The 23,213-nt window shown below is 45.9% G+C and overlaps 1 protein-coding gene and 1 non-coding gene across 2 annotated transcripts in view; one reads left to right on the top strand and one right to left on the bottom strand.

Moving 5' to 3' along the window:
• Positions 1-23,213, top strand: part of MYO1E (myosin IE) — a 209,459-nt gene that overhangs the window by 162,930 nt on the left and 23,316 nt on the right. The window contains exons 19-24 of the mRNA XM_039230661.1: positions 3,857-4,001; positions 7,568-7,682; positions 7,893-8,062; positions 8,385-8,530; positions 20,093-20,239; positions 21,135-21,292. Of these exons, the coding sequence (XP_039086592.1) occupies positions 3,857-4,001; positions 7,568-7,682; positions 7,893-8,062; positions 8,385-8,530; positions 20,093-20,239; positions 21,135-21,292 (881 nt within the window). The remainder of the gene's footprint in view (positions 1-3,856; positions 4,002-7,567; positions 7,683-7,892; positions 8,063-8,384; positions 8,531-20,092; positions 20,240-21,134; positions 21,293-23,213) is intronic.
• On the bottom strand, positions 12,237-12,343 carry LOC120230885. Its single transcript, XR_005528201.1, has one exon. It is a non-coding gene; the product is annotated as a U6 spliceosomal RNA (small nuclear RNA).

The following is a 23,213-nucleotide window of genomic DNA, read 5'->3' as shown; positions in this document are numbered from 1 at the left end:
AGCGCGATGCCTGTGTGCACACCTCCTCCAGCCTTCCCGGGGAAGGAAGCCCACGGGTCTAAGCAGAGACTGGTTCAGACACAACTTAGAGCTTAGAAAATAGGCTTAGCAAATGGGAAACAGTCCTTTGTGTGTGTTCATTTCCTCTTGGAAAAATCCTTTGTATTTATCAAAACCATCCCTCTTGATTGGGAATTAGAGACTAAAAATCAGAAGATGCCTTAATATCCTCACCGGTGGGTCGTGTGCTCAGAACTAAATCCTACAGTACCTTCAGAAGGAATACCCTATTCACCACCCCCGATACAGCTTTCATATCTTTAGAAAGTGTTAAAAAGCTCTTAGACATGGCAGTTGCTTTGAGTCTCGGCTTAAGAAAATACCTATCTATAAATTCTTAGAAAACAACTTTTAGAGCTAAGCAGCGTGTGCCCCTTACCATGGCTTGAGGAATAAACCCAAATGTGGGTCCTGATTTTTAGGAAGCAAAATCTGATAGGAACAGAAGAGCTTTCTGAAATTTATCTTTTTTTTAAAATTTTTCTTTATAATCTCTACACCCAACGTGGGGCTCAGACTCACAGCCCTGAGACCAAGAGTCACATGCTCCACTGTCTGAGCCAGCCAGGTGCCCCCTACAGTTTATCTTATGGCCCCGTTTACACTTTCTCAGGAGCCTACTTCCCCTGACCTAGCCTCTCAGAATTGTAGGGGTGGGAAAGGAACGCTTGTGAGGAAAGTCAATCCATATCCTGGGCAAGCGAGAAGAAAGAAGCATCAGGAAAGCATGGGGGGTCGAGAGCGTCCTACTCATTAGCTGTCCAGACCTTTGTGTCCTTGGATGTCAGGAACATCCTCACCCCCAGTGCCAGCAGCTAGATGTCACTCGCATCTGGGCTGCTTTTCCTCTGAGGAGGAAACATCAATTGGTCATCTGAGAGAGAACAAGGAGCTCACAAGTCAGAGGTGAAGAGAACAGCCATTGCATAGGCTTGAGATGAAATACCGGCAGAGTTGGGTCTTAAAGTAAAAATACTTGATGGAAGGAAAGTAAGCCATGATCCTCATGTCTCCAGAATTCTCACGGGTACCAGTGAGGCATCGCCTTGTGCACCCCGTTCCCAGCAACATATCCTAGAGGAAGATAGTGACCTGGGGATGGGAGAGCCTTATCCTAGAGTTATGCCCTGGTCTCTCTCGTGAACACAAGGAGGTGAGGAGGGCACATCAGCCTTCAGGAAAGCTAGGGGCCCACTGCCATGGTCCCTGATCAGAGTACCCCGGAGATGCCATTCAAACCCCACATCTCACCCAGACTCAAACTCGTAGAAGCTTTGTCAGGAAAAGGGAGAAAAAGCCTCTGCAAAACAACTCCCTTACTATAAAAAAATCAAATGAGAAATGCAGCATTACTTTAATGGCGGGGGGTGGGGGGGTGGATTGCAAAGAGCTACCTGTGTTTGCAGTTGCACAATACAGAGACTCTCCTTTCAAATTTTGATTAGATTAAGGGTGCCTGGGTGGCTCAGTTGGTTAAGCGTCCGACTTCGGCTCAGGTCATGATCTCATGGTTTGTGGGTTCAAGCCCCACATCGGGCTCTGTGCTGAGGGCTAGCTCAGAGCCTAGAGCCTGTTTCTGATTCTGTGTCTCCCTCTCTCTCTGACCCTCCCCTGCTCACGCTGTCTGTCTGTCTGTCTGTCTGTCTTAGAAATAAAACATTTTTTTAAATTGATTAGATTAATCATGGCAGACCTGAACTCTTAAAGACCTGTCACGTCAGAGGCCTGGTTTTTTTCTCTCACTCATAGCTGGCATGAATTTTTCTCCCTCCTCCATTTAGATTGCCAGCACATTCCTACTTGTTCACTGGGCCTCCCAGTCATATCTAGAAAGGTTCTGCTGTCAATCATTATATGTGGCTTCATTTGTTTGACTTCATTATGCCACATAGGAATATATTCATGCAAAGGTGTGGCTTCAGCTATTTTCATTTTTAAGCTTTTTTTAAACACAAAAAAATATTTTTTAATGTTTATTTTTGAGAGAGAGAAAGAACATGAGTGGGAGGGTGGGAGGGCAGAGAGAGAGGAGGGCAGAGGATCTAAAGCAGGCTCCACACTGATGGAGCCGAGCCCGACACGGGGCTCAAACCCACAAAGTTTAGCCAAACTTGGGCGCTCAACTGACTGAGCCACCCAGGGGCCCCCCATTTTTAAGCTTTTTATCTCTAGGGAATAGGAGGATTTGCTTCTCCAAGACATTTAAGACATTGTCAAGCAAAATAAGGATATTTGGGAGGAGGAGAGAGGGTCCCTAGAATCACCTTATTCCCAACCAGGTGACCCTTAGGGTAATACCAGGTTTTGTGCTCTTAGTGAGCTCTGGATCCGGAAGGCATGGCCGCTCTTCTTATTAAGATTCCCTTCTCCCTTAGATGCCATAAGTCTGTCTAATCCTGGTAGTAGCTTCTGGGAACAAAGGAGGACATGGCTTCTCTCCAGACCTGGAGCCCATTCACGGCTGTGTCTAGATGTGCCTCGCTTGGGCCTTGCCCCCCACCTTCTTTCCTGCACTCCTGTCTGATTTCTCCTCCCTTCCTTCCACGTTAAGTCTTTGAGATTTTCTATATTTGACATCGCGTAGTGTACTTCTGTGTCTGTTGTGTCAGCCTCTTACATAACTGCAATGTTTGTAACATAGACGTGTAGTAGACCATATGACCTTTAAACAAGAGACTTACCCATAAGCCAGTCGTTGGCTTATATGTAGTGTTATGATTAAAGAAACAGTTGGGGGTTCAAATCTCAGCTACGACAGTTACTAGCTAAGTAGACTTCATTGAGTCTCTATTTGCCTCAGTTTCCTACTCTGCAAAATGGAGAGACCAACCTGATCAGGTTGCTGGAAGAATAAAATGAGACCATGCACCTAACGCCCCAAGAATAGCACTTGATGCAGGGAGAGCAGCCCGTCGATCTTAGCCATTTACTGTTCCTTAGTACTGCCAAGCCCCAGGCTCTGTGTGAGCTGCTGGATATGGGCTGTCGCCTGCTCAGGTGTGGCATCCATTCGTGAAGCCCTTGTCCTCACAGAGGGGGCAGAAATAAAATAAATAATAACATGAGTATAATTATGAATTACGATATATACTCTGAAGGGAAAATACTATTTTCTATGAGAGAAAATGGAAGGAGGGCTCTTCTGGCTTTGGCAGTCCAAAAAGCCCGGTCAGGGCCCTTTGCAAGTGTCACTGAGGGACGGTGCCATGGGAGCTGGCCACGCGAGGTGTTCGCAGACCGGCACACCTGGAGCAGCATGGACAAGGCTCTGCGGAGGTGAAGAGTTTAGTGTGCATGAAGAAGCTGTTCTCTCAGGGACACAGTGAGCGGAAGAGAAAGTAGAGGGGAGAGCCAGTGACCAAACACCAGGGCCTCGTGAGTCAAAATGAACGTGGGTACTTAGTGATAACCGCTGCTCACAGGGAGCTTTATCAAACTCTTTGCATTAACCGTTAAGTGCACCAGAGAAACGACGGGAGATCACTGTTGAGAAAAGAACATTTGATTTTGTCCAAAGGTTGTCATCGGCGACCTTCGGCAGTGCTATTTTTAGACAGTGGTAGAAAGGAAAAGCAGATTTTCCCCAGGGTGTTAACATGGAAACCGGCAGATAGGGAGTAGGCAGGTCGGGTGCTCCGGATTGGGAATGCCGGCCCCGGTGGGTTTTTACAGCTGCTGAGATCCATCCCTACGCCAAGAGCAGAGGTGAGTGGATGGCCCGGATACGGCGGCAGTGGTGCCTTGGGTGGGCAGTCCGGTCTGAGTCCGAGCCTTCTCTCCCCAATTGCACTCACAGGTATGCCATTCTGACCAAAGCCACCTGGCCCTCATGGAGAGGGGACGAGAAACAAGGTGTCCTCCACCTGCTGCAGTCCGTCAACATGGACAGTGATCAGTTCCAGCTCGGGAGGAGCAAAGTGTTCATCAAAGCCCCTGAGTCCGTGAGTATGCCGCTGCACCCCCGTCACGTCCTCACTGCCCCTCTCCCCGCAGCGCCTCTGCTGCCCCTCCCCACACACGCTGCCTTCGTTTTCTCACCCTTTGGTTCGTGCTTTCGGCCTCTTCACCCCTGCTCCCAATATAAGTGTGGGTCATTCCCCCAAACCCTTGCTCTGCAGAGCCTTCAGAGAGCTCAGCACATATAAAAAGATGTCATCATACAATGGTTCCTGTTCTTATGGTCTCTCTCCCGTTCTAGATGGCCATCTCCTCAAGGTCAGGGACTCTTACCCTTTGATATGCTTGTGTACTCAGAGCCTTGTACAGAAAGTGGCTCATAGCATGTGCCCGCCAGTTACTTACGTGTCCAGTAGTGTCTAAGCTAAAAGGGACTTCTTTGTCCCACTAAGGAGGCTTGGGTAAACTTACCATCCTCACCTGGGTGACACCAAACAGGTCATTTACACGCAGATACAGATTTCCACCTCAAAGGTGGAGCAGAGGTCAAGGGTGGTCAGTCTTAGGACTAGATCTTGAAGACCATGACGGAGCTTGAAAAGAGCTTTGAGGAACTGAGTAAGAAAGGGAAGAAATCTCTGGGTTAATGGAACACAAATATTTACTAGTAAGGAACTCAGACATATACTCTATAATTCATAGACTTATCAGACCCCCACAGATTAATTGGAGGAACTTCTTGCTCTTTCCTGATGGGGAGGTGGTCACTTTGAGCCTAATGAATGTTCCTAGGAAGTTCCTAGTCCCTAGGTTGGATTCCTTCTGGCAGAACCCCTCAGTGCTTCTGCCCAGTTACCTCTGGGACTATGGAATGAAGACGTGACTTTTTAAGATGGAGGGTTGGACATCATCATTTCCTGAGGTTCCTTTAACAGTCACAAGACTCCATTTCAAGAGTCTTTGGTGAACTTGACAAAATTAGTCATCAGATCCAGGGGAAACACCATGCGAACTGGCAGTGTTGGTGACTGCGGAAACACTTGACTTTAGGCAAACCCTGGTCTTGGAGTGAGTTGCGTCCTCTAGAATGGGCCCCATGGTCGCTGTCCTGCCTCAGAAGATCAACCCGAGACTCAGAAATGGTAATGGCTGCGACTGAATGGCTTTAAGAGCCATAAAAATTATTAAATAAATAAGTGGCACACATCAATAGAACCCGTTTATGAGAAGTTTGTGGTAGCATTTTCCACTTTGAGTTATTTGTAGCTTCACAGCAATGTCATTTCCAAATATAAAATGAAAATGTTGTGTCATACACCATTAAGCAACCCACAGAGCAGTTCCTGTTCTTTCTAAAATGGGATGGAGTGATTTATCAGTACAATGCAGAATTCCTCTGTTGCTTTATACCCGCTTTTACTTTCTTGTCTTGCCAAATTTTCACGTATAATTAGGACAGCCTCAGCATTTTATATATATATTTTTTTCTAATTTAACTGAGCTATGGGGTTTTACTTCCAAAATCAAGGTTTATTTTGGGTTTTTCTTTTCCGTCTTCCTTCCGAATGCTTCACTTGATTCTCCTTTACCCCATATTTTTCACACACTCGCACATACACACACACACTCACTGTGCATGGACCTTCACTACTCTCCCCTCCCCTGTCGCTCAGCCATCCACATCTGGTCCTGACATTGCACGTATTTTTAAACAAACTGGTTTTTAAGAATCTACCTTAGGATTTTGCCTTGACTCTTAGAGTAAATGGGCTAAATATACGAAATAACCCATTTGATTTAAGAACCCCCATCAGACACCAAAGGGTTTGGTTTTGCTTACTTGGTACATGTGTCCTTGGTGGTGGGGGTAGGGAGTTCTTTCTCTCTCTTCCTTTTTTTCTTGAAGGTCCCTGATTTCTAACCTCCATGGCTTTTGGAAAAAACCTAAAACCCAGCTAATCTTTGATACCATCTATAGGAGGTTGGGAATTGGTTGCCTCCTCCTTTCTGAGTCACAAGTGTATTTTCTGTGACACTCCCAAAATAGTTTTGGGAATGAAGAAAACAAGGCTTACTCAGAAACCCAACACACCAAGATAAGAAAGACCGACGAATATTCTTCAAACAGGCAACCACAGAGCTCCGTATTTAAACATTCTGTCCAAATGTTAAACCACGTATTCCTTTTGTTTTCAGAAATATGCTCCCCATCCCATGGTATGTGGCACTGAGGGCTGCGGAATGAAGCGGCGGCCCCTTCCCTTCTGTGTTTGAGATGTTGTTTTCGCACAGCTAGGGCTGTGAGAAGCAGAAGTTGAGTGACAGGAAGGGACAGATGTGGCTCCTGAGGATAGACTCAGATAAACAGAGGCAACAAATCAAGCCTGGCTGCCTTCAAACCAAATTCACTTGTTTACTTCTGGAACATTTCCATAGTGACGTTTCATCAGCTTTACTTATTTTCCTTGGTACATTTTCTTTTGTCTCCTAGAGAGTTGTGAAAACCACTGCCTAGGTGAGCGAGAAAGTTTCCCACCATTTCATGAGCTGACCAAATGCAGATTTACAAACACAGACTTGTGTGTCAAAGTGAAGAAGAGCCTGACAGGGCCTGGAAGACCTTGGTTCACTTTCCAGACCCACCCAATCTTAGTTCCAATTTTCTCTTATGTGCAGTGGAGATGACAGAACCGTGTGGCCTGTGTGGTTGCTGATGAGTTGAATGAAATAATGTATTCTAGAATGTCCGTCTAGAAGGATTCCTGACTCATTGTGGGCTCTTGGTACATTACAGCTCTTTGCTAGTGTCAGTCCCTCTAGGCGAAGCCAAGTCCCAACAGCACGTCTTATGTCCAGCTCCAGTCACGGTGGTTACTGCCCTCTGGCCCAATGACTCCTTGGTGAATCTATGCAGCCAAAAGTCTACACTCTCATGGACCCGACTGAATATAGGGCAGCCCTCTTCCTCAGCAGCACAAGCTCTGCCTCTACAAGAGCAGGAAACTCTGTGAAGAGGCTGCGTGTGCAGGACTAAACAGCGGCTTCCTCTTGCTCATTGCATCTAGCATCGAGTGAGCATCCTCTTTGGATCAAGGCAGAGAACGAGGGGATGAACGTGGAACCACTCGTCTGATTTACACAGATTATGAGCAAGGGTGACTAACACCCATATAACAGCTGTTTTCTGTTATGTATTTGGTTAAACACAGAGAACAGAGAGAGATAAAGATGTTACAGTGATTGCAGGGTCGCCTGGGTTAAGCCTCCAACTCTTGATTTCGGCTCAGGTCATGGTTCATGGGTTGAAGCCCCGAGTCAGGTTCTGTGCTAACAGCACGGAGCCTGCTTGGGATTCTCTCTCTCTCTCTCTCTCTCTCTCTCTCTACCGCACCACCACCAAAACGTAAATAAACCCCCCCAAAATTTTAAAGACATTATAGTAATTAGAAACCATATGCCCCAATAATAATTTTTTCACATTTGTTCACAAGTCAGAGAAACTTCTCCCCATGTTACGCCCTTGACTAAACTGAGTGTCTCTGGAATAACCCAAAAAAGTGATGTTCACGTCTCATGAATTGGCTCACATTTGCCCTCTGTACCTTCACAGCTATTCCTTCTAGAAGAAATGAGAGAGAGAAAGTATGATGGGTATGCTCGAGTGATACAGAAATCATGGAGGAAATTTGTGGCCCGGAAGAAATACGTCCAAATGAGAGAAGAAGGTATTGTAGTCATTTTGTTTCATGCATTTAACAAATCTCAAGAATAATTGTGAGCTCAGACGGAGTTACAAGTTCGCTTTACTTTGCCTATAATGTCACGTGTTAAAATCTTGTATTCATTTTGAGTTTCTCTGTGTATTTCCACACAATATTCCTCCTCTTTCTGGGGCCCTGGCCCTTCTCTCTTCTCTGGCCTTTCGGGAACTGCAGCCTCAGACCTCCTGTTGAACAAGAAAGAGAGAAGGAGGAATAGTATTAACAGGAACTTCATCGGGGATTACATCGGAATGGAGGAACACCCGGAACTCCAGCAGTTCGTGGGGAAAAGGGAGAAGATCGACTTTGCAGACACAGTCACCAAGTACGACAGAAGGTTCAAGGTACACACTCATCGCTGCCCATTGTGGGGGAAGTTGCCTTTTTGACATGTCTGTCCACCTTCTTTTTTTAAATTTTTTTTAACGTTTTTTTGTTGATTTCTGAGAGAGAGAGAGAGAGACAGCGTGAGAAGGGGAGAGTCAGAGAGGGAGACACAGAATCTGAAACAGGCTCCAGGCTCTGAGCTAGCTGCCAGCACAGAGCCCTACGCGAGGCTCGAACCCCCGAACAATGAGATCATGACCTGAGCCACAGTTGGCTGCCCAACCATCTAAGCCACCCAGGTGCCCCCTGTCCACCTTCTTAAAGCACCTCTCTTTACAGGGTGTAAAGCGAGACTTGCTTCTTACTCCAAAGTGCTTGTACTTAATTGGACGAGAGAAAGTGAAACAGGGCCCAGACAAAGGCCTGGTGAAGGAAGTGCTGAAGCGGAGAATCGAGATGGAGAGAATCTTGTCCGTGTCCCTCAGGTGAGCGGCGAGGGTGGGAGGCAAGGCTGCCCGGCCCTCCTCATTTCCGCCTATCAGTGGTTCTAAACTGGAGAAAGGCCTGGCCCGGCTCCCCCGTTGTCAAGATCCTGGTGAAGAGAACTGAGTTTTTCCTCTTCTTCCCTGAGAAGGCCTGACCTTCGTAGGTCTCAGGAATGAGATTCCAAGAAGTGGCCTTCTGGTCAGCTCCACTAGTCAAGGGGAACTCGCATCCTTTCTTCCCACAAAGTAAGAGAAAAACCTGGTTTCTGAAACACAGTATAAATGCTTTTACTGAAGTGGGGCCAGGGGACCAGGGTCCTGTCCCGAAGCCCACCTTGCCCACATCGAAGACCTGACCCATTTCCCCAGCAAAGGCCCAAGCAGCCCTGGCGTCATTGCCAAATGCCCCCTTCAATCCCAAGTTCACAGGCAGGGGCCTCAGCTTTCTTTTGGCAGAGGGGCTTGTATGTGTAAGGAGACGCCTTTTAAATCTGCCCTGCTCAGAGTTCCCTCAGTTCCTTCTCATGAGAGGAAATCCTCCCAGTCACAGAAGGCTAAGAAAAGAGGAAGAAAGGCCCCTCTGAGCTCAGTGGCTTCCCCCTCGAGTGGCATCTGTGGGCCCTTCTGAGACCACTGCTTCTGCGGAGGGAAGGCTACTGGCTGCCATTGCGTTGAAAGTCGTGAGGTTCTGGTGCCTTATGAACACCTCTTCCTGGAATTGGGATACCTCTAACCTCTTATTCCACACAGAAGACAAAACTGCCGCTCTCAGGAAAAAGCTGGGGTTTTGTGTGCTCGGGCGTCCGAGCTACGAGGCTGGAAATCCTGGCTCCAGTGTGATAATCCAAAACAGATTTCAAGTTGTGTCCATTCTTGCCTGTGTGACTGTGGTTTCTGGTCCTCTCTGTTCCCAGTTTTCCTGAGAAAGGGCCAGGTGGGGGTGTGAGGTCAAGTGTTGAAAACGTTTCATTCAGCTCAGGATGTGGGGAAACTTCTAAGCGGATGAGCCCATTAGCGGCCTTCTTTGCAGACCCCACCTCAGTGGGTCTCAGGGCCGTAGGTTTTAAGCAAGAGTTCCAGGCACTGTCCAGTTTTTTTTTTTTTTTTTTAAATTTTTTTTTAATGTTTTTTATTTATTTCTAGGAGAGAGAGAGAGAGAGAGTGAGCAGGGGAGGGTCAGAGAGAGGGAGTCACAGACTGAAACAGGCTCCAGGCTCTGAGCCGGCAGTCAGCACAGAGCCCGACGCGGGGCTCGAACCCACAAACCACGAGATCATGACCCAAGCGAAAGCCGGACGCCCAACCGACTAAGCCACCCAGGCGCCCCTGTCCAGTTTTGAGAAGACCTTCCCGAGCATTCTGCTCACGAGCTGGGCCACAGCCTGAGCTGGGCAGCCTGCCGGCCACACTCCCTGCGAGCTGGGCACTGAGGCTGCCCTTGCTGTTCCAAGGAACCCAACCAGAAGCTTCTTTGTTTCTTGCATGGGGACAGGCCACACCTGGGCTAAGCGGGGTTGGCAGAAGCCTGTCGTGTGCTCCTGACAGGGGCAGTGGCTCAACGCCAGGGAATCACCGCTCCGGGCACATGTGCGCGTTACTCTGAGAGTGACTTTCATTCTTCCTGTTGTTATTGCCCAGGCCTGTGTCTTCAGTCTTCAGGCCACTTAGGCAATGCTTGATCATAAATAACCATATGTCTCCATTTATATCGGGCACTTTGACACTATCTTTTTTGTCTAGGCCTTGGTGTTTATCAAGGTGTGGGCTGTCCCCCCCAAATTCTTTCCTTCTGTCTTGTTTTCTCGAACAGCCTTTGGGGCTGCCTTGTCTCGTAGTAAAACCACCTTCTACTGCTGCTTCCTCACGGTCTGGACGTTTGCTCTCTTACGGCCTTTCCCTGTTACAGGATGTAATAAAATGAGGTGCTTAGTCCAAAAATTGTGGCTCCGGGGAGAGAGGAGTCTGAGTCACTGTAACTTGTGATCTGTGCATGTTGCAGTCACAGGGCCTCACGTTCACCCAGATTCATACTGTTCCCTCATTTCCTTCATCCACCGGGTTAGGCCAGTAATCTAAACCAAGTGAGGAAGGCACCACATGGGTGATGTTATGTACGGAATCAAACGCAGGGTAGAAATTGATTGTGGTACCAGACCACCAAGCGTGTGTGTGTGTGTGTGTGCGCACGCATGCGTGTGCACATGCTTTCAAACTATCTCAATCCTGGTATAGGGAAGGATTTTAACAGATGTCTTGCACTTCAGGGAAAAAGTTGTATTGTGCGTTCATGTGCCAGAGACTGTGAGGCTTAGTGCTTGACTACCGGCTGCAATGACGGCCCCATGGCTTTTTCTAGTTAAGACCATCAGTGTGCCCACAACCTTGGTCTTCTGGACCACCTCTAACTCTTACTACATAAACACTGGGAAAGCAGAATGGGCTTGCAGCTATTGGGCCTGGCCTATGTATTTTTCTTTACCTAAAATTTTCTTTCTTTTTCTTAAAAAGATTTTTTTAATATTTATTTTTGAGAGAGAGACAGGGTGTGAACAGGGGAGGGATCGAGAGAGAGAGACACACACACACAGAATCTGAAGCAGGCTCCAGGCTGTGAGCTGTCAGCACAGAACAAAATGAGAGGCTCAAACCCCTGAACCATGAGATCATGACCTGAGCCAAAGTCAGATGCTTAACTGACCGAGCCACCCAGGCACCCCTAAAATTTTCTTTTAAGATTTTATCTTTAAGTAGTCTCTATATCCAGTGTGGGGCTCAAACTCATGACCCCAGGATCAAGAGTTACATGCTCTACTCACAGCCTGCTAGGCGCCCCAGACAAAGCCTCTTTAGACAAAACTAACCACAATGCCGTGATCACCGCTAAGGAGATGAACACTAAATCCTTCATATCAAGTATTTAGTCCTGCTCTCATTTCCCAAACTGTCGCATGGTTGTTTTCACACAGTTGGTTGGTTTGCTTGGGAGCTGTGAGCCCATTCTGCTTTCCCAGTGGTTATATTATATAAGAGTTAGAGGTGGTCCAGAAGACCAATGTTGTGGGCACATTGATGGTCTTAACTAGAAGCCATGGGGCCGTCATTGCAGCTGGTAATCTAGCACTAAGCCTCACAGTCTCCGGCACATGAACGCACAATACAGCTTTTGCCCTGAAGTACAAGACATCTGTTAAAATCCTTCTCTATGCCAATATTGAAATAGTTTGCCCCCTCCCTGCTCTTATATTATTTTTGTTTCCCTTCCCTTATGTTCATCTGTTTTGTATCTTAAATTCCTCATATGAGTAAAGTCATGTGATACTTGTCATTCTTTTATTTGGGTCCTTTTCCTTTTAATCAAACTGGCTAGGGATTTATCAATTTTGGTAATTCTTTCAAAGACCCAAGCTGCTGGTTTCATTGAAGCATTGATTTCTGCTCTAATCTTTATTATTTCCTGTCTTCTCTGGTTTTGGGTTTTATTTGCTGTTCTTTTCCCAGATCTTTGAGGTGTTAGGTTAGGTCTGAGACCTTTCTTCCTTCTTTAGGAAGGCCTAGATTGCTATGTACTTCCCTCTTAGGACTGCTTTGGCTGTGTCCCAGAGGTTTGGGGCTGTGGTGTTATCATTTTCATTGGCTTCCATGTACTTATTAATTTCCTCTTCAATTTCTTGGTTAGCCCATTCGTTCTTCTTTTTTTTTTTTTTTTTTTAATATGGAATGCTTCATGAATTTGCATGTCATCCCTGCACAGGGGCCGTGCTAATCTTCTCTATCTTGTTCCAGTTTTAGTATATGTGCTGCCAAAGCGAGCACCCCATTTATTCTTTAGTAGGATGTCCTTTAGTCTCCAAGTATTTATTATCTTTCCAAATTTTTTCTTGTGCTTGAAAATAGCATTGTGTCATTGTATTGTTTCATAGCATTGTGGTCTGAAAATATGCATGGTATGACCTCGATCTTTTTATAACTGTTGAGGTCTAATTTGTGTCACAGTATGTGATCTATTCTGGAGAATATCCCATGTTCACTCAAGAAGAATGTGTGTTCTGTTGCTTTAGGATGAAATGTTCTGAATATATCTGTTAAGTCCATTTGGTCCAGTGTGTCATTCAACGCCATGGTTTCCTTGTTGATTTTCTGTTTAGATGATCTATCCTTTGCGTAAGTGGGGTGTTGAAGTCCCCTACTATTATGGTATTATTATCAATGAATTTCTGTATATCTGTGACTAATTGATATATATATTTGGGTGCTTTCACATTTGGAGCAAAAATGTTTACAATTGTTAAGTCTTGGTGGATAGACCCCTTAATTATGATATAATGCCCTTCTTCATCTCTTGTTACAGTCTTCATTTTAAAATCTAGGTTGTGTGGTATAAGTATGTACTCTGGCTTTCTTTTGGTGACCATTAGCATGATAGATGGTTCTCCATCCCCTTACTTTCAATCTGTAGGTGTCTTTAGGTCTAAAGTGGGTTTCTTGTAAACAGCATATAGATCAATCTTGTTTTCTTGTCCATTCTGTTACCCTATGTCTTGATTGGAGCATTTAGTACATTGACGTTTAGAGTGAGTACTGAAAGATAAGAATTTATTGCCATTATGTTGCCTGTAGAGTTGGAGTTTTGGGTTATGTTCCCTGGTCCTTTCTCCTCTTTTGCTTTTGGTCTTTTTTTTTTTTTTTTTTTTTTTTCCCATCTTTTCTCCCCTCAGTGAGTCTCCCTTAAAATTTCCTGCAGGGCTGGTTTAGTGGTCACAAACTCTTTTAATTTTTGTTTGTCTGGCAAACTTTTTATCTCTCCTATTTTGAATGACAGACAGCCTTTGCTGGATAAAGAATTCTTGGCTGCATATTTTTCCGATTCAGCACATTGAATATATCCTGCCACTCCTTACTGACCTGCCAAGTTTCTGTGGATAGGTCGGCTGCGAACCTGATCTGTCTTCCATTGTAGGTTCAGGACTTTTTTCCCTTGCTGTTTTTATGAGTCTTTCCTTCCCTGAATATTTTGTGAATTTGACTGTGATATGCCTTCTTGATGGTCGGTTTTTGTTGAATTTAATGGGAGTTCTCTGTACTTCCTGGATTTTGATATCTGTGTCTTTCCCAGGTAAGGAAAGTTTGCTGCTATGATTTGCTCACATAACCCTTCTACCCTTTTTTTCCTCTCTTCATCTTCTGAGACTCCTATGATTCTCATGTTACTCCTTTTTAATGAATCACTGAGTTCTCTAATTTTTATTTTGTGCTCTTTTGCCTTAGTCTCCCTCTTTTATTCTGCTTCATTAGTCTCCATAAGTTTGTCCTCTGTATCACTGATTCACTGCTCTGCCTCATCCATCCTTGCCGCTGTGGCATACATAAGAGATTACAGCTCAGTTACAGCATTTTTTATATCATCCTGACTAGTGCTTGCTTCTTTTACCTTCACAGAAAGGGATCCTAATCTAGTTTCAATCCCAGCTAGTCTTATTATTGTGATTCTAAATTCTGGGTTCAGACATCTTGCTTATATCTATGTTAATTAAGTCCCTGGCTGTTGTTTCTTCCTTTTCTTTCTTTTGGGGTGAGTTCCTTCGTTTCATCCTTTTGGAGGAAGAAAAGGAATTAGTATAGGAAGAAAAATTAAAATTAAAAAATTAAAATAACAGAAATCATATAAAGGATGCTAGATTTTAGGTGTGTTTTGGTCTGGTTGTTGAAAGAAGCTTGATAGATTAGAAAAGAAAGGGAAAGATAAGAAAAGGAAAAAAACAAAATAGGGGAAAAAAGGGAAATGTTTGAAAATTTGAAAAAGTGAATGCAATAAAATAGAATAAAGTGAAATGATGAAAGTAAAATAGAATTTTAAAAATTTACAAAAGTAAAAAATATAGTAGAAAAATTAAAAAATTTTTTAATAAAAATGAAAAATAAAAATATATTTTTTTCTTTCTGTATTCAAGAATAAGGAAAGAAAAAGAAAAAAAATTGAATAAAAGGACCAGTGAACAGAATGAAGTACATTGAAATTACATCTGGTTTCCTGTAGAAGTCAAGCTGTGAAGGACTTGATAGTCCGTAAACTAAGCAGGTGGAGAGACTTGAGTTTGTCAAGAGCGCTGTTGGCCCATTTGGGCAGGGTTTAGTGTAATGGCTCTGTTCTCCACTAGATGGTGCTGCTTAGTTTCCTGGGGTGGATTGCTGTGGTGCTTGTAGGTGTGTATGCGCGTGCCTGGGCGGGGTGAAAATGGTGTCGTCCTGCTACCCAGTCTCTGGTATCTGAACTCTGTGTTCTCCACAACTGGCAGTCAAGCACCCTTCCTTTATCTCCAGCTTCTGTCCACTCCTCACTTCTACACTGTCTGTGACCAAGTCGTCAGACTGCCAGGCGACACCTCCCTCCTGAGTTTTATCTCAGAGGTGGCTGTGTTTCCCGACCCCTCACTTCTGAGGGACTGCAGCTTTGATCTGCTCAGACCTTCTAGAGGTGGGTCTCACTGAGCAATGGCTGGGTGCCGCCCGCCCCCAGGAACATTCGCGAGACCACACTGCTGCCAGTGCCCAGAGGCTGTAGCTGGGTGCCAGCCCGCCCGAGTAAAAGTTCACGCAATGGTGTAGCAGCAGTGTTTCAGGGATTATGGCAAATCACAAGACACAGCTGGTACCAGGCTTCACCCTTAACGTCCTTGTTCTGGCACCAGCAAATGTGGCTGTTCTCTGGGGTCCAGTGGGGTCTTTGCCTGTGCGGGGGGGGGGGCGGGCACAGCCTCTGTCAGGTGTCCTCCCAGCAGGGGAACCGCCTCTCGCCTCGTTGCCCAAGGGCCCCCAGACCTCGCTGTGCTCCTGGGGATTCGCCCTTCCCACCAGAGCGCCGCCAGGTATTGAGCTGTAGAGTTCCAGACTCTGCACTCCCTCCCCCTGTTTATAGAGTCTTCATAGAATTTAAACCCTCTCCTTTTTCCTTTCTCCCTTTTTTATTCAGTCTCTTCGGCTGTTTCTACTTTTCCACTTTGTCTCCAGCTGCTTTTTGTGGGGGGTCCTTTGCCATACTCTCCCCGGTCTCCGACTTCTCTCCACAAGCAAAAACAGCTCCCTGCCCTCTGAGGCTTGTCTCTCCCCCCCGTTCACCCCTCTGCACTGTGTACCTGATGAGTTCTGTGGTTCGGGTTGTGCAGATTGTTGTGGTAATCCTCAAATCCTCAAGATGGTGTAGTGTTGATCTGGCTGCATTGCAGGGACAGTAGACAAAAAAACCTTCCATGCTGTTCTGCCATCTTGGCCCCCCCTCTGATGAGGCTTCTAATAGTCCTTGTCATTTTTTTTAATTAAATATTTTTATTTATTTCTAGGAGAGAGAGAGAGAGGCAGCATGAGCAGGGGAGGGTCAGACTCTGAAATAGGCTCCAGGCTCTGAGCTGGCAGTCAGCACAGAGCCCGACGCGGGGCTCGAACCCACGAACCGCGAGATCATGACATAAGCGGAAGTCGGACGCTTAACCGGCTAAGCCATCCAGGCACCCCGAGTCCTTGTCATTTTAATAGCTGATCACCAGAGGCCGGAGACCAAAAACTATGTGGCTCCCTGTCTGGTTCAATAGATTTTCCAGTATGTCTATGTGGGTGGACATTGGCTAAGCCTGGAAGTTAGAACAGCCTGCTTTGCCACTGCTCAGCTGACCTGAAGCATTACTGAAATCTTGACCTGATGTAACCTTTGAAATTTGGGAACCTGGAAGCTGTCAACATTTTTGGACTGACCACCTACCTTCTGTTCAACTCTGGAATTTGGAGGTGAATGAGAACATAGTCACTGCCTCAAGGAGCTCCCTGGCATTCTGGAAGGGGAGCAAATCCCTGAGTAGGCATTTGCCATACAGGTTACAAGTGTTAGGAGATGATACACAGGATACTCCTGGGATACAAGATGGCAACGGGCCTGCTCACTGGGGGGTCTGTGAGGCTTCGCTCGGAGGCCCGTGTTTAGGCCTGATACAGCGTGTGTCTGCACTTGTTCAGGGAAGTCAGGTAGCCCCAAAACAGGTGCCACTGGTTTCTTTGAATGGTAGAATTCTGGAGAAGGTTTATTTTCTTCTTCTTTGTGTTTATTTTTGAGAGAGAGAGCACGTGTGCAGGCGAGCAGGGGAGAGGCAAAAAGAGAGGGAGAGAGAGCCCGATGCGAGGCTTGGACTCATGAACCATGAGATCATGACCTGAGCCCGACACTTAACCGACGGAGCCACCCAGGCCCCCGGGCTTATTTTCTTCTTTAACCACCTCTGTACTATCTAGTGTGCTAAAAGGAGCATATATAAAGGTTTAAATAAAGGCAGCGCTGGCCTAAGAAATTGCCTTTTCATCTTAAGGAAAAAAACTCCTTTAAGTCTTGACTCAGTGTTTTGTAACATTTTTTTTGTGAAAAGATACTGGTTAGGGGAGTGAAACAAGATTTTCTAGCGTTGTCAGCAATATAAGAAGCAAATAGGGAGCCAAACCAGGGACTACTAATAAAGGATCTTTCAACACAGGGGACTACATCAAACATCTGTAAGGAATTGCAGCTTGAGCATATGAATAAGACAGGGGTGAGGTCCAAAGATAAGTCTGAATTTTTAGAATAAATAAATGTAAAAGCTTTGTTTTCAGACCCTGGAGCATGGGCTGAGGAGAGGCAGATGAACTTGAAACTCTGGCCTGACTGAGGGGGGGTTTCACTGACTCCCATGCCTGGGTCACCGGAGGGAAGGGTTTTTAATTTGATGGCTCAAGTCAAAGTGTCCAAACACTTCTTCTCATTTCCAGACTCCTGCTGATAATTGGCCCTGAAGCTTTGGCCTTCTTGCTTTTGTTCTTTATGGTAATGAAACTCCTAATAAATCTAAGCACATTAAACTACTCAGGGTTACTTGTGTTGGGCTCATTTAGCCCGGTTGAAAAAGCACTGTCCCGCGAAGAAGTGCAGCCAGGGAAACAGACACATCCAGACATGCCCAAGAGCACTCTGCATCAAGCAGAGTTCCATTCTGCACCCCACACACCGAAATGTGGGGCTTCTTGTTTTACTCTTTCCCTATTGCATACACCCCCTTCCTCATGCAGCAGTCTTCTTACCCCTGGGCCGGGATGCTTGGGGTTTACTTCACTAATTCCAAATGATGTTTACATAAGTGCCTTTGTTTGGAGTTCTGAATTGCTATAATCGAAGTCATCAAGACGTTTCTAGAGTTTTCATCTGCCTAAACACAGGAAGATGATAGTAACTTTGTGGCTAGGCCCTCTGAGGTGCATTCCCAGACTACGCAAAGATTCCAATCCCTAGTTTGGAAAAGTTTATGAACAAGGAAGTATAGTAGAGATTGTGAGCTGTCCTGCAATACCTATTCTCTCCTTTATGTATGAGTAGCTGACAGCCTCCCCTAAGACTGCATTTCCCAGGCTTCCTTGCAGTTAGGTGTAACCATGTGACATAGTGCTGGCCAATGAGTGGCCAGCATAAGTGACTTGTACAACCTCCTGGTCCTACCTGTAAAGGGAAAGAGTAAATGCCTGGCCCCCAGGCCCTGTACAATGGTCACGTTTGTCCTGAATTGCTCTTGCACATGCTTTTGAGTAACTGGACAAAAATGCAAATGTCGTTTAAACCACCAGTTGCCACAGTCTTCATCATGACAGAAAAAGCTACATCCCAACTATAAGAAGAGTGTAAAGGAAACTAGTTGTGTGATGTAGTAAAGTTTGAAAACAAAGGCTTGAGGTAATAATCACCCAGTGCTCCTCCTAAATTGCCGTTATATGTTCAAAAATGCCTGTAAAGTATTCTGACTTTACATCTAAAAAGAGCTCTTCTGCAGACTCATCTTCATTAAACAGGCTTTAAAGGGCCGAGCTCCCTTTCCCTGTGCTGCTGTCTTGTTACTCCTAGTTTACTCATCCCTCCCTTGTGGTTTGTGCATGCTGCCGTTCTGAGCCTTTAAATTCCAGGTGCTCTGGTCCTACCTTAGACCTTTCCTCTCCTGTAGATTGCCAAGCTCCTTTCTTGTAGGAAAGCCAAGGGGTTGAGGTTTCAGGAAGAGAGGCTATGGCTAAAGCCACTGACTCAGTCAGGTACAGGTCGTTAGCTCCCTTCTAGGCTCAAAGAGAGAAGTTCCTGAGAAGCCACCAAGGCCTGTCTGCCCGGAGAAGACCTCTGGTCTACCTCAACCTTGTAATATTTACGGAACTGAACAGAGAGACCATGGGATTGCAGTTTAAATGGGTCAGAGTCTACATGAAAAAAGAATCCTTAATCTCAAAGCTTTTCTATGCCTGAATTCTCCGTACTCGCCTTCCCATCTGGCTTTGTAACCTACTGGTATAGCAGTATTTGGGGCCCCAAGAGCAGGCCCCTGTGTGACACAGCTCATCTCTGGTTACTAAAAACAAAACCACACACACACACACACCATGTTGTTGGTATTTCCTGCACTTGGGAAGATGAAAATGTTACTGTGGTCAGTTCATTGAAACAGGTTTGCTTTGTTTTTTATACCTGGAAAACACCATCCCTAATGAAATGTCATTCTTTAGAGGGTTGTCTTACATAGTGGATGGTGGTACTTGGAGGTATTTGTAAGTGTGTGTATTATGGAACCTTTGGGGGTGGTGGCCTCCTTCAACTGAGCTCTACATCTAATAGCTGGGGAATAAAAAGTAGTAATTATATGTGTGTTGTAATTTCCATGAAGTCTAGCTGGGCTTGGAGATGGAACTGAGTCTAATCAGTCCCCTCTACCAGTAAGCATTTTCCCCCAGAACTGGGTTTGCCTCAGCCTCTTCCATTCTTCCTGCAGCATCTCATGTTTCCTCCCTCCAGTCCCGAGTTGGCCCACAGCCCTACCCCATCCAAACACGCAGTCTCCACAGAGGTGTGTTCTCTCCCCCCACCCCTACCGCGCCCCATCCCACTAAGTCCAGTGGCTTGAAGGTGATACTTGTGCTTGCTTGCTGTTGGTCCACCTGTCTTGTTGATGTCCATAGTCTGGTGTGTTTGTGAATTCAGCAGCTTGTGACACACAGTTTAAGCAGAGCACCCAACACCCAAAGACTCCTAATGAGTGTACAGAGCCCAGGATATTGGCTTCCCTTTTCATAACTGAGCTATAATTCTTCTAGTCATTATTTATTACAATAGCCACAACCATATTGTAAATTCTACTAACTTGGCACTTAAGTGGAATTGTTCACTTTCAGCTACATTCTATTCGTGACGGTTTGGATTTTTACGATCCTGAGAACGTAGAAGTTGAATTTGAAAGTGTGTATGTGGCTTTTTTTTTTAATACAGACTAAGTTGTCCTTAAATTCCTGATTTTAAAAGTCACGTGGGAGATTTATTTTCATTACGCTTTTGGTGGGTTATAAACTTCCTTCGAAAGCAGATTTCAGCAATTTTGTTATGTAATTTATAGCTGTAGTGTTTTGTTTTTAAAGATTATCACTTAGACTGTAGAAACCTAATACTATCTTACAGAATTTTTTTAAGCGGATAAAATGGAATAAACAGAGTGCAACTTTCATTAAGTCATTCCAATCTCTTTGCAGTACGATGCAGGATGACATTTTCATTCTTCATGAGCAAGAGTATGACAGTTTGCTTGAGTCGGTCTTCAAAACGGAATTCTTGAGCCTCTTAGCAAAGCGTTATGAAGAAAAAACCCAGAAGCAACTACCTCTGAAATTTAGCAATACGTAAGTGGGGCTCTGGGGCCCAAAACCCTGAGTAAAACGTGATCTCCCTGCTGTGGTAAAGGCTGAGAAGAGAGGAGGCTTGTGGGGTGGAGCGGGGCTCTGACTGGCTTCAGTGGCCTCAGAGAAGCCCAGCCCTGTGTGCCTCCATTTCCCCCAGAGAATCCTAGGGCCTGTAGAAGACAGGCGTGATGGCTGTTACCGACCTTGAAAGATCACTTTTGCATTTTTGTGAAGTAATATGGATAACTACTTAAAATTAGGGTTTTTCTGTCTTAGGACATGAGAAAATATAAGTTAAAAAAAGCAGAAGATGGAATTGTGTTATGTAGGCACATAGGCAGTATGAAAAATAAAAACTGGCTGGGGCGTTTTGGAGCTGTGGGTAAACTTCCCATCTATTTGGGTTTTGGTTGCTAGTGCTGAATCAAATTTAATTAAATAATAACCACTCTCCATGCTGGGAAGACATGGGCTATCTTGTGTCTGGCATCTCTCAGTTCTCCACAAACAGACCGAGGGAAATCAGAGAGGCACAATGACACGCCACAGTAGGCGTGGGCTGGCGAGTGTCTGTTCCTTTTGTCCTCTGGGCAGACCCACCTGAGGTCACGTGATAGAGTGACGTTGGTACCTGTTATGGAGTACCTCCCTCACCAGCTGGTTTCTCAGAGATGCTGGGCCCCAGATACTTGTGCCTCTGGTCAGGGGCTCACCACGCCGCTGCCCCACACCCAAGGATGCTGTCCCGATTTGAGGGCTCCGTGCTGGCTTAGATGACCTGGGTTTGCCTCGTTTTACAGCACGCTTGCCCAGCAGCAGAACTCCTTGCTGAGGTCTGCGAGCACTGTTTTCTCACCGCTGTGTTCCTACTTGTTACCAACAAATCTTGTCACAGGCTTGAACTCAAGTTGAAAAAGGAGACCTGGGGTCCCTGGAGTGCAGGGGGCTCCCGGCAAGTGCAGTTCCACCAAGGCTTCGGTGACCTGGCCATCCTGAAGCCCAGTAACAAAGTGCTGCAGGTCAGCATCGGACCGGGCCTGCCCAAGAACTCCCGTAAGTGTGCGCGGGCCCCGCAGCGGACCACCGCCGCCCCTCCTCACCCTGCTCGGTGCCAGGCTCGCTTCTCACCAGATGCTCACGGGGCTCTGCAGGGCGGAGAACCAGCACATTCACTGCTTTCTGGGCCTGGGGTTTACGTCACTTTGAAGTGTTTCCAACTAAACCAACATCAAGGCAAATGGGCAGGCTAAACCTTTCTGAATACTTATGTATAGTATTCCTGCCATTACAAATATTGTGTTTAAAATAAATCAGGGGTGCCTGGGTGGCTCAGCGGGTTGAGCATCTAACTTCAGCTCAGGTCATGATTTCATGGTCCATGAGTTCAAGCCCCACGAGCCTGCTTCAGATTCTCTGTCTTCCTCTCTGCCCCTCCCCTGTGCATTCTCATTCTCTTTCTCTTTCTCTCTCTTTCAAAGATAAATAAACATTTAAAAAATTAGAAAAAATAATCAGTTTGTTAGCTTCACATTTCTAGCCCATTCCAGTCAGCTCTTGTCAACAATACAAACACTACCTTTTCTGGCAGCTAGAAGAACCTGACCACGCTTACCAGCCCTCGACTGGGTTTCGTTGTATTATTGTGCATCGGAGATAAAGGCCCCTCCCTCCACCATAGAGCAAGGGCTTCACTAGAAAACCCCTCCTGCCACCACACTGTACTAACTCCTTCACCAACCTTTGATTCTTTTTCTATTTATTAGCAATATCTATAAAATTTATAATGCACAGCATAGAGTAACCGTATATGCTATGCTTTCATCTACTATAGATATCTTTATACAGTTTTCTCCATGCGTACAATGAACGGATGCCAGGCATAAAATAGGCCTTTGTGAAGTACAAGGGTACACACTGGCCTGTCCTATAACTCACAAATACAGTATGGACAATAGCCACTCAAAAAATGTTGGGGTAAATCTGTATATGAGTTGGTATTTACAGAAAACAGATAGCAGTTCTTTTGGGTTTACATTTTTTAAGTTTATTTATTTATTTGGATAGAGAAAGGAGAGAGAGGGAGAGCACAGGAGGGGCAGAAAGAGAGGAAGAGAGAGAATTCCAAGCAGGCTCCACACTTTCAGCACAGAGCTCGACATGGGACTTACGAACCATGAGATCGTGACCTGAGCCAAAACTAATAATCGGATGCTTAACCGACTAAGTCACCCAGGTACCCCGTGACAGCAGTTTTTGAAGATGCCTTTAAATACGAGGATTCTTTGGATGCCTGGGTGGCTTAGTTGGTTAAGTGTCCGACTTTGGCTCGGGTCATGATCTCGCAGTTCATGGGTTTGAGCCCAGCATCAGGCCTGTGCTGATAGGTTGGAGCCTGGAGCCTGCTGCAGATTATGTGTTTCCCTCTCTCTCTCTGCCCCTCCCCTGCTAATGCTCTGTCTCTGTCTCTCTCTCTCTGTCTCTCTCTAAAACTAAATACATATGTACATACGTACATACATATATACATACAAGGATTCCTTACAGAGGTGGGGGCTGGCTTAAGGACCAAAGTGAGTGGGGACCCAGGGACAATAAACAGCAGGACACCATTGTTACCACTAAACTTGAAGGGGCAGAGGGAGAAAAGAGTTGAGCTGAAGACTATAGGCAGGAAGCAGGACCCCCTCTCACACTCTGGTCTCCTGCCAGTACCTCCCCCTGGCCAAACCCAACTGGAATGTGGAGGCCTCTTGGCCCAGGGAAAGCAGTCCTTTGGGCGAAGAGCATGGCAAAGGAGAGCAACAGATAACCAGCAGGTTGTGAACAGTGTTCAGCAGGCCCCGAAGTGGAATGTTGTCCAATCGGGAGGGAAGGAGTGCAGGGACTGAGCGGGAAAGAAACCCTCACCAGGCCGCTTCCCCTTGTCCCCGGACCCGAGGACCCAGCTCCTTCGTTTTGTGGTATTCGTGCCTTC

This window comes from Hyaena hyaena, unplaced genomic scaffold (genome assembly GCF_003009895.1).
Source record: "Hyaena hyaena isolate Hyena2069 unplaced genomic scaffold, ASM300989v1 scaffold_49, whole genome shotgun sequence".
NCBI classification, from domain to species: Eukaryota; Metazoa; Chordata; class Mammalia; order Carnivora; family Hyaenidae; genus Hyaena; species Hyaena hyaena.
This window is presented reverse-complemented; position numbering and strand designations above follow the sequence as displayed.